General features: G+C 42.4%; 1 protein-coding gene across 1 annotated transcript in view; it reads right to left on the reverse strand.

Moving 5' to 3' along the window:
- SLC7A8 (solute carrier family 7 (amino acid transporter light chain, L system), member 8) overlaps nt 1-7107 on the reverse strand; it is a 53439-nt gene extending 46332 nt beyond the window's left edge. The window contains exons 1-2 of the mRNA XM_010831276.1: nt 6754-7107; nt 6157-6340 (exon numbers count right to left, since the gene is read on the reverse strand). Of these exons, the coding sequence (XP_010829578.1) occupies nt 6157-6298 (142 nt within the window). The 5' untranslated portion in view covers nt 6299-6340; nt 6754-7107. The remainder of the gene's footprint in view (nt 1-6156; nt 6341-6753) is intronic.
- Nucleotides 7108-10775: the final 3668 nt, after the last annotated feature.

A 10775-nucleotide genomic window follows, 5' to 3' on the forward strand; every position in this document is an offset into this window, starting at 1 on the left:
ATGGTCTTTCTTGCTCTGCACTCTCTCAGCTGGGAGTTAAAAATTAGAAGGGATGAACTCCTTTTGGTTGTTTTGGATAGTTCAGGATATATTCTTGGGGTTATTTGCTCATTCCTGTTTTTTTGATACCCTCTCACCTGGAGGGGTGATACCTCCCAGGGACAGGGGAGCCTGGTGGGCTGTTGTCTATGGGGTCGCACAGAGTCGGACACGACTGAAGCGACTTAGCAGCAGCAGCATCTCCAAACAATAATAACCAAACAAGGACTTCCCTGGTGGCCCAGCGTTTAAGAATCCGCCTGCTAAAGCAGGAGACACAGGTTCAATCCCTGGCCTGGGAAGATTCCACATGCAACTAAGTGCATACACCACAGCTACTGAAACCCTCATGTTCTAGAGCCCATGTTCTGCAACAAGAGAAACCACTGCAATGGGAAGCTCTCACTCACTGCAACTGGAGAAAGTCAGCAGGCAGCAATGAAGACCTAGTGCAGCCAAAAATAAACAAATAAACAAAGAAAAAATAACAAACAACAAGAGCAACAACAGACATTCCTAAGGCCTTCTCGGTAGGCAGCTCTGCTGCTGGATTAACCAGCAGAGGAGAGCAGAAAACCCTGGTATCTGGGCAACTTGAAAGTCTCACCCAGGATGCCCATACCGCCATGCCACTTCAATAAGCCAATTTAATTCAGAAAAAGTGGTGTGTATATGTGGTGCTGGCCTCTCTGAGAAGGTCATCTGATCTGGGTACAGGGTGTTTTTGTTGTTGTTGCTTTTCTAAATAGAATGGGTTGTTTGATTCTGTTTCTTTGGACATCTTTTTTACCTGCTGGGTTTCTATTTTCTTTCCCGTACCCTAAGTGTCTCCTGCTAGTCATTTATTCTGCATAACTCTACTCTTTGAGAGAGCATATTGTAGCCCTGCCAGCAGCCCTGCCTCAACTAGATTATTCCTTGAGCTCCCTGGTTCCTGGAGGTAGGAAGCAACAGGATCCCTGGTTCCAGCCACCCTGTGGGACATTTTGATTAAGCCCAGCGGCTTCAGAGTTCAATGACTTGAGTGAGAATCCCGGCTCTGCCACTGCCAGTTATTCATTCATTCAATTCTACCCTTTCCTTAACAGTACTTATTTCATGGACTTAGATGAGAATATTCATAAAGCACTGATCTGGTATGTGGTCGTGCTCAGTAAATGGTAGCTACTTATTATTATTACACCACTAAGTATAACCTCTCTCTGTTTACCAAGATGTGTTTGTTTTGAAAAGTATCCTACTTGGCTTCTGTCTCAAAGTTTTCTTTGAGAACAATGAGAGTTTCAAACATGTTTTCCTCCTGAATGAACCAAATCCTAATCCCTCTCATGTTGAAAAAAAAAACCTGAAGTACAAATTTGAGAAGAATTTTCACACTCCAGCCCTCTGGTTAATATCCAATAGACATCTGGGGGATTAGAAAGCTAATACATTAAATCAGAGACTAAAATGTAACATCTTCTAAAATGGTGTAAAAATACATGGGTCTGAAAATCTTTTGGACCTGAAATATTTCCAAATCAGCCCAGTGCCATTTCAGCATGGTTATACCTATAGTATGCTTCTTTGTTGATAAACAGCCTTTAAAAAAAGCTTTCCCCCAACTTTTCCAGTATCAGATACCCATGTCCTTTCCCAACTGCAGTGTCAGGACTATGGTCCTGCATGGCCCACTCCCCCACCACACAAGACACACCAGCCTTCCTCCCTCCTCCCTTGGTTACCGACTGGAAACAGGGAATGGCTGAGCTTTGACTCTGGAGTCAGAAGATCTCGGCAGTCAGTCCTCCAGGATCTGTGACTCCATTTCCCCATGTTTAAAACAGAGTTATAATATCTATTTCCACATAATTGTGGTCAGGATTAAATAAGGGAATACATATAAAGAGTTTATGTAAAGCTCTGGTTTTTCCAGTAGAGAATGCCGGTCCAGAGAGGAAGAGTGAGCTTGTGGGAGAGTCGATGGAAGCGCGGTCTGTGCTGACCACATCCTGCAGTAATGGAGCCAGCACACCTCAGGCTCCAACCCCCCCACCAAGTCTTCCTGCAGCTGTACTGGTACTTCTTCTACTCTCAACTGATTGCTCAGATCTTGTTTACATTGGGACACTTCCTTGCAGGGAACACAACACTGAGTGCTTCGTCTATAAAAACAAATAAGGACCTCTGCACAGGATCTGAAGGCAAACACCTCTTTTAGGACATGACAATTGAGAGTAGAGAATAATGCTTGTGAGTTTGATTTAGGATTTAGACAAGCTGTAGGTCTGAATCTTTAATACTTTTCAGCTGTGTGACCCTCACCAAGTTTCTTGTCTCTCTGAGCCTCTATTTCCTTATGTGGAGGAAAGGCTAAGAAGTGCCTACCATATGGGATTATTGTGAAGGATAAATAAGACAATGTGGGACTTCCCTGGTGGTCCAGTGGCTAAAACTTCATGCTCCCAATGCAGGGGTGCAGGTTCGATTCCTGTCCAGGGAACCAGATTCCACATGCTGCAACTAAGACCTGGTGCATCCAGATAAATACATACTCAAAAAAAAAAAAAGAATATATGTTTGACAATTGGACAAGTGTCTGGCATATAATAAATTTTTAATAATAACAGTAGCTTTGATAGCATTAATTAATGAATTTTGTGGCTCCTTCATACTTTCTTTAGATTTTGAGGGGGGGTCCAAATTCAAGGAGAAATCTAAGTTCACCTATTACCAACAGGTTTCTTTGGCCAAATATGTGGCGAGCAATAGCCTGGTTAAATTAGGGCAAAGGTGAAGTTTAAAAATTAAAACTGGACAACCTCATTTCCAAGTTGATGAAACTATTCCTAGCTTAAAAGATTTTCAAGTTAGGTTCCCAACAGCCATTCAAAAAAACACTTTATTACTATTGTCTTCACATTTTTGTCAAAGGGTCAATTAAATTCAACAATCATTTGAGTAACTATTTCAAGTCAGGGACTCTGCTAAGCACTAAAGATTCAGAGATATATACGACACATTTTTTTGCTCAAGGAAATAACAGTTTAGTTGTTGTCCTTCTACCTACCAAATCTCCCAGAATTATCTTCTCTATTCCATCTTTCTCCATGTCCTTCAAGAGGCTTCTTAATCTAGTTCTCAGCAAGAACTTCTCTTTCTTTGTGCTTCTCACCATTCACCTAACTTTTTCCTCCTTAAGTAACTCAACTGTATCATAAATTTCCAACGTTCTTTGTCTAATGCATATAAAACTTATCTCTCCAATCAGATTATAAATAATTCTAGAGCAAGCATCTTCTATTGGTTCATTTTATATTTCTGTAACACCGACCATCTTGTTATTCCTATTTTAAAACTGTTATTTATTTCTTTATGGCTGGACTGGGTCTTTGTTGCTATGAATGGGCATGCTCTAGCTGTGGTGAGTGGAAGCCACTCTTCCACGTGATGCGCGGGCTTCTCATTCCTGTGGTCTCTCTTGTTGCAGTGCTCAGGCTTCAGTAGTTGTGGCTCACGGGCTTAGCTGCCCTGAGGTATATGGAATCTTCTCAGACCAGGGATCGAACCCGTAACCCCCACATTGGCAGCCGGATTCTTAACCGCTGGACCACCAGGGAAGTCCTTATGATATTCCTATTTTAAATCATCGATGCTGATTGTGAATGAAACTTTTACAACCTTTTATGAAACATAGTTTAACTTATCCCTAAGTTAACTAGATATGAGATCAATTTGGGGCAGTTGCTATTTTTCCATACCTCGTGATCTAATTCACTTAGGAAATTTCCTTTCTCTCTATACCTTCGAATTCTTTCTTCCACAGTGTTGATACTGAACACTAGATCACTGAATTTCATGTGCAGAATGCCGTTTCTATTTTTGCATTTGGTCTTGAAAAAACCTGAATCACTGTCATCTACTCGGAAACCCCTCTAGAGGACAGGGCAGCTACTCAGCACATTTGTAAATCAACAGCCACACAGCAGGGGAAGTGGAAAGGATTTTGCCCCCACAACACCCTAAAGGGGAAATGTGTGTCTCAGCTTAATTGGAGATACAATCATGACTATTAACTCTACAAGGATTCTTGCACTTTGGAATAATATCCTGATTTCTCTGAAATCACATATTTGGGGCCTCTTTTCACCATAGAATACCAGAGTTATTACTCTTCTTGCTACAATACCAATAGGAGCACTGGGACTACTCTTACACTGAAGTGCTATCCATGAGGTTGTGGACAAATCATTAGTAGCATTTACCCAACTAAAAGCCATAGCTCTTACACCTGGACACTCCCATTTCTTCACAGTCTTAGAAAAATGCTAAAGAAAGAAACAAAAAAAAGCTCATTATATAGGAAAATATCCTCAACCTTTGAAGGAGGTTGGTTTTGAAGGCAGGAAGGAGGTCTGATTGTGCTCGAGTGTGTGTCGGTGTAAACATCTGTGTATGAATCAGAATCTTCCCAAAGGAAGGAAAATACTTAATCCTCTCAAACTGTGAAAGAGGTAATAGCTCTGGGCTATTTATAGACCTTAAATTGGCATGTGCTGTACATATTGAGTACTTTGCTGATCTCATTTTTTAGAGCAGTTGCAATAAAGGTGAGATAGAGAAAAGGTAATGAGAGATTAAAATCCTGACTATAATATTTTAAAATAACATTACCTTACTTGTAACTGTAGATGCCTGGAAACCTACCAGAGTCAATTAGATACAGCAGCATTCCACTTTGAAAGCTGAGTGGAGATAACACTGAAGCCTGGGTGCAGAGGTGAAGAGGATTATCTGAATACTGTACTGATATTATTTGATTTCAAGGGTGTTCTCCAATGTCAGCATTGCTTAGTTGCCAAAATGCTTCTGTGCTACCATGAGGACCATGGGGTTATCCAGAGAAACTGGTCTGTGGGCATGAGGGCACTGCTGCTGCTAAGTCACTTCAGTTGTGTCCGACTCTGTGCGACCCCCACAGACGGCAGCCCACCAGGCTTCCCCATCCCTGGGATTCTCCAGGCATTAACACTGGGAGTGGGTTGCCATTTCTACAAGCCTTCAATAGGAAGTCTGCACAGAAACCGATCTGGCCTAACTGTCCGGTACCCCTTTCTCTGGGGAAAAGGTAAGGCCCTCTCCCAAAGACAGCAGAAGAAACTCTCACCTTCTGGAGTAAAGGCAGTAATGAAGCATTGCACATCCATCTACAGTGGCTGTCTGGAAAGAGGACTGTGTTGTCTAGAGACAGGGCCATATTTAGGACCCCTGCCTGGTAGAGTGCAGTTACAGGGTTGGAGTGGCCTGCACTGGCTCTCTCGGGGACACTGATGCTCCCCAGTTTCAAAGCCTTCAGCCGGACTCCCCATTCTAATTACTCCCGTTTCCCTTCAGAACCTCATAGGGTCTTCCATGAGGTAAGAGACATGGATATTACACAACTCCACTAAGCAATGAGAGAAGCTGCCAACTACACAATTACAGAAAGGTACAATCTGTCACTTCTTTTCTTCCATAATTTATTTCCTCACCATGAAATGGGAATAACAGCCCTGTCACATCCACTTCACAAGAGAAAGTGCTGGATAAGATGGGAAAGCTAGAGAAAGGCAAGGCATCCTTATACTGCTGTTGTGGCTATTTTTATTACACACCCCCTAGACCCACAGTCTCATATAAAGTAAAACCAAATAGCTCCTAAATATGTCTCAAAAGCCAATCCACAGCCTGTTAAGGAGATGGCTGCAGAAAAACCTGTTAAAAATCTAGGTTCCCCAGTCCTACCTTAAATCACTGGAATCAACCTTCCAGTGTAGAGTCCAGAGACCTATATTTTCAACAAGCTTGCAGGCAACACTGACCATCAGCCAGGAGTGTGTCCCTTAAGTGCTCCATTCCCCAAACACTGGACAGAACTGACTGGTTTGGGGGAAGAGATGTGTGATATACAACTCTTCCTATACGTCTCAAACTTAATCCGTTTGTGCAGGCGAAAGCACAGGTCAAAGACAACCCTTTTCTAAGGGAGCAGGACACAGAAACAGTGCTTTGCGGGGCTGGGGGACTGAGGGATTAAGGTTCTACAAAAGGACCACCAGACAGGGAGGAATGGTCGGTGGGAAAAGGAATTGGACTCACCTACGATGATAGCACAACCACTGACCAATCCAATCTCTTTCTTCAGGGCCACTCCGCCCCCTCCAGAATCAGCCTCCTGCGACTCGCTCCCACCTGGGTGGTTCTTTTCAGTGTTGTTCCGGTGCCTGGTTCCTTTTTCCATGTTTCTCAACAGGATTTCAACCTCCGAAAGGGATCTCTCTTTCTAAATGCATATGGGTGTAAATATATTTAGAGAGAGAGCCTTTCAATTGGAAACGTCCTTTTCCGTGATAAGGACCACTCCTACCCTCTTTAAAAAAAATAAAAGACCCAGGCAGATAAAAGCGAACGATCCAAATATACCTATTCCGTCTTGACACTTTCTTGTCACTCGTGCTTACAAACAAGGAAAGTGTTGTTAAAATGGGGGCGGGGGAGGGGGGAGACACAGACATTTAAATGTAAAAATAGAACTGCACCAGCTACTCTGGCTGGAATTCTCCTGAAAGGGATGTAGCCTTCAGAAAGCAGGACCGTTTTGCACTGTGTACCAGGCAGTGGCTTATTTCAGACCTTCAAAGAGGTAGTCTGGATTTCCCTCAGCTATACCCCTAAGAAAACAGAGATTGTCTTTACCTCCCCTTAGCCTTTTATGAGGATAAAAGTCGTTTTCATTAACTGAAAGGAAAAAAGGCGATCCTCCGCTACTTTCTTCTCTTTCAGTGGACCCGACCGGTTTGCTCCGGGTCCTGTTTCCACCTGGCGTGGGTTCCTTCCCCCTCCCGTCTCCTGCCTTCCGCTTTCTCCAGAGGTCCTCTTCTGTCTCGCTTGTTTTCTTGTCCTTGTTTTCCTTCTTCGGATCTCCGTCAATCCTCAGGGCACAGACCGCACTATCCCTCGTGGTTCCAGAAGAGTGCCTCTAGCACAAACGAACGTGCTTCCCTTTTAGCGAGGGGTTTTAAGTGCTGGGATAGCTCCGCCTCCCACCTCCAGCGTTGCTCTCCATCCTCCGTCTCCTCCCTCCTGTTCAATGTAAATAGCAGCACACAGTCCCCAAAGATCACCGACAAGATGGATGAAAAGATTTCGCTTTAGTCGATCTTCTCCCTTGTCTCCATCTTTCTCTTTGTAAGTAGTGGAAGTAAAATCCTCCCAGGTCGACTGTTCGGGAGAGTCCAGGAGCTGGTATAGCATTACAAGTCATTCAGCAGACGTGGGCTTTATAAATAAGGGACCCGTTGTGCACACACTTCAATGCTATCAGAAATACACTGGCGAATGTATTAAAATATTTATGTCTGGAAGGTTTGAAGGAGAGAAGGCAGTAGGGACGTTATCTTCAAGTATCTGAAAATAGGAGGAAATCGGGGGTGGGAAAGGGGAGTGGAAAGAATTAAGACTAATGGAAAAGAAGTTCATTTAGTATAATTGTGAGCAGCCTTGAAGAGTACAGTGGAAACAGAAGTATCTCTTACTAATATTTAGTGTTAGATGAAACAGAAAAAAAAAAAACAAACCCTCAACCCTGGTCCCAGGAAACAAATGACACAAAATCCGGTGGAATGGGGCCTTTTATAGCTTCTAATATTATATTTTTGCATAATGAAATTATTAGAAAGGCAGACCAGAGAGGAGGTGGGGAGTTATCAGCACCTCTCTGATCATGAAGCAGATTGTTGATGTTAAGCGATGACTTACTTCCATATTGATATTGTATCTAGTCTTCTGTGAAGAATTCTACCCAGAAACTCCTGCCTGAGGTGAGAGCAATGATGTCTATTTATAATTGCAAAGTACTCTGAAAAAACAGCAGAAAGCAATATAGCAGACAAAAGTATAAATCTAAAATGAAATTATTTTGAATATGTGTTACATACATTATGCAAAAGCACTTGAGTTTAAAGTGGGTCTAAAAAAGAAAGTTCCCAAGTTGTCACTAAGTGTGGAAATTTGGCCTTACTTTCTGCAGAATGTTCCAAAAGATTTTGGATTTTAAGAAAAGTAAATACTTAATTCCTTAAAGTGGGGATGGTTGAGCTGTTGTAGGAAGGTCTTTTCCAAATGGGGTAAAGTCCAATCAACAATCTTTTCTACTCCCCTTGACCACTCAGCAAGTATTAAGAGGTTTCAAAGGTTGAGAGTTCAACTGCTTCTCCTTCTGCAGTTCATGATACAATAAATTGAAAGCCTCAGCAAAAAAAAAAAAAAAAAAAAGGTGGGGGGGTGGTGATGCAAAAAGGATTTTTTTCTTAACAAAAGGAGCAGACGAACAGACAAGGCAGGGAATATATAGCCCAAAACTCCACAGGAGGGGATGAGTCATGAGAAATAAAAAAAATTTGAATTGCTTTTGGCCTTTCCTCATGACATCAGAGAGCATCAGTAATTTCATTTGGAAACTTCTGCTCAAATTTCAGCATCAAGGTATAAAACAGTCTTTCTGCTCTCAAATATGAATTCTTTCAGTAATGTTTCCATTCAAAATGTGTAGATTTAGTATGAGATAAAATAAGAATGTGATTAATTCAAGGTCTCTTGCCTAAACTGGTGCTAACTGACCACAATATGGTAAGCTTTAGCCATCTCAATTTATGAACTAAGAAGCTAAGAGAGGAATGGGATCAAATACAAGCGTGGAATGCAGTTAAGCACACCCAATTGGAAAGAAAGCGTTGCTGAAGATTAATATTTCTATTTCTTTTGCACTTGAAGTTTATAAGTGGCTTATGATTGTCTACTAATGGTATAATGTAAAAGCTAGAAAAGGAATCTCTACCCCTTCTCCCTCCACAAGACCATTCATGCATATTATATGGCTCCCTCCAGGTTGGGATCTTTTTGTGAAATAAATTCTAAGTGTGTCAAAATTCCACATGGCTAACGTGGAAGTCAGGCAAGAAAGATTCTTCCTGTGATATGTTGAGAAAAATCTGTAAGAATAATTAACTGAAGGTTCAATTTTGAGCACTGAATTCTTCTTTATTAATAACTAATGTACATTTGCCTTTATAACTTTAAATCTACTATCCATATTTAAATAATATATTATCTACAAACTGTTTTCTGCACAATATCTTGATTTTTTTCTCATTAAATACTATGGGTAGACAAGACTATTATTTTTTCCTCTTTTAAAGGTTAGGAAGCTGAGGCTCGGAGAAATGTCTTATCTGAGGACAAAGATAGGGACCTTTGGACAGACAGGGTATCAATGGTTTACACAGAGATCTTTTCCCAGGACACTGCAGCTACTTGCTGATTCCTCAGCTTCTTTCACCTGAGGGAGACGAAGACCTTTGATCAGGGCCATGTCCAAATCTTCTTGAGTTGAAATCATAAATGTGCTAGAGCCCCACCTTGATATCACACCTGATATTTGTTCAGTGAGACCCACAGGTTTTAACCTGTCCCCTACCCCTCTACTGGAGAAGGCAATGGCACCCGACTCCAGTACTCTTGCCTGGAGAATCCCATGGATGGAGGAGCCTGGTGGGCTGCAGTCCATGGGGTCGCTAAGAGTCGGACATGACTGAGTGACTTCCCTTTCACTTTTCACTTTCATGCATTGGAGAAGGAAATGGCAACCCACTCCAGTGTTCTTGCCTGGAGAGCCCAGGGACAGGGGGAGCCTGGTGGGCTGCCATGTCTGGGGTCGCACAGAGTTGGACACGACTGAAGCGACTTAGCAGCAGCAGCAGCTACCCCTCTACTTGTACCCTTTTCCCATAGTCCCACAGTCCTTTCCAGGTACTTTAATACAACTCTGTTTCCAGAATCACTGTTTACTGGGTCACTGTTTACTATTGTATTTCATGCTTGAGATGAGAAGAAATTAATCTTTTTACCCAGGGAAAGGGTGGGTAAAAGGGTAGTTTTCTTAGGAATCTGTAGTCAGAAAGAGAAAGGCTGTGTGAGGCTGACATCTACTGTACAAAGAGGGGTATAGCATGGGGCACGCTACTTGTGTAATAGTGGAACAAAAACACTGTCATGTTTCAGTATTCCGCTTTCAAAACAACAGATAAGAAGTAACTGTTAGTGCAGAGGAGTAAAGCACAAAGCACATTCACTCCATTTCTGACTTTTTTTTTTTTGCCTTGTTTCATGGCTTTCATGATTTCAGTTCCGCGGCCAGGGTTCAAACCTAGGCCCTGGCAGTGAAAGCCACTGGACCACTGGACCACCAGGGAATTCCCTTGACTTCTTTTTCTGGACAAGCATTTTATTCTTGTTCCTTGTACCAGAGCTGTGAAGTCTGAGGTCGCTAAAAGAGGATCCAAATCTCTTTCTGGAGGGAACTCACAGTCCATGCTCCCAATCCACTCTTCTCGCACCTTCCTGCCCAAAGTCAGAAGGGAGCCATGATTTCAATTAAAGCCAGCTTTCTTCCTAGAATCCCAGCGACCAGCCTATAGTGAAACAGTGGCTTCCTGAGCTAGTGGTTCTAAGAGCCTTTGTTTCATTAAAAATGGAAAGCAGATGAAAATTAGTAAAGAAGAAGGAGGAAGGAAGAAAAGGCCAAAACGGGTAAGAAAAAAGGAAGGTGGAGTGAGGAGATGCCCTCAGTTAAGCCCTTTCAAGGGTATGCTCTGTTTGCCTTTCAGACATATTCCTAAATTGAAAGGAACTTGTATCTCCCGGGGTTTATGTCGTCCTGA

This window comes from Bison bison, unplaced genomic scaffold (genome assembly GCF_000754665.1).
Source record: "Bison bison bison isolate TAMUID 2011002044 unplaced genomic scaffold, Bison_UMD1.0 scf7180017864526, whole genome shotgun sequence".
NCBI lineage: Eukaryota > Metazoa > Chordata > Mammalia > Artiodactyla > Bovidae > Bison > Bison bison.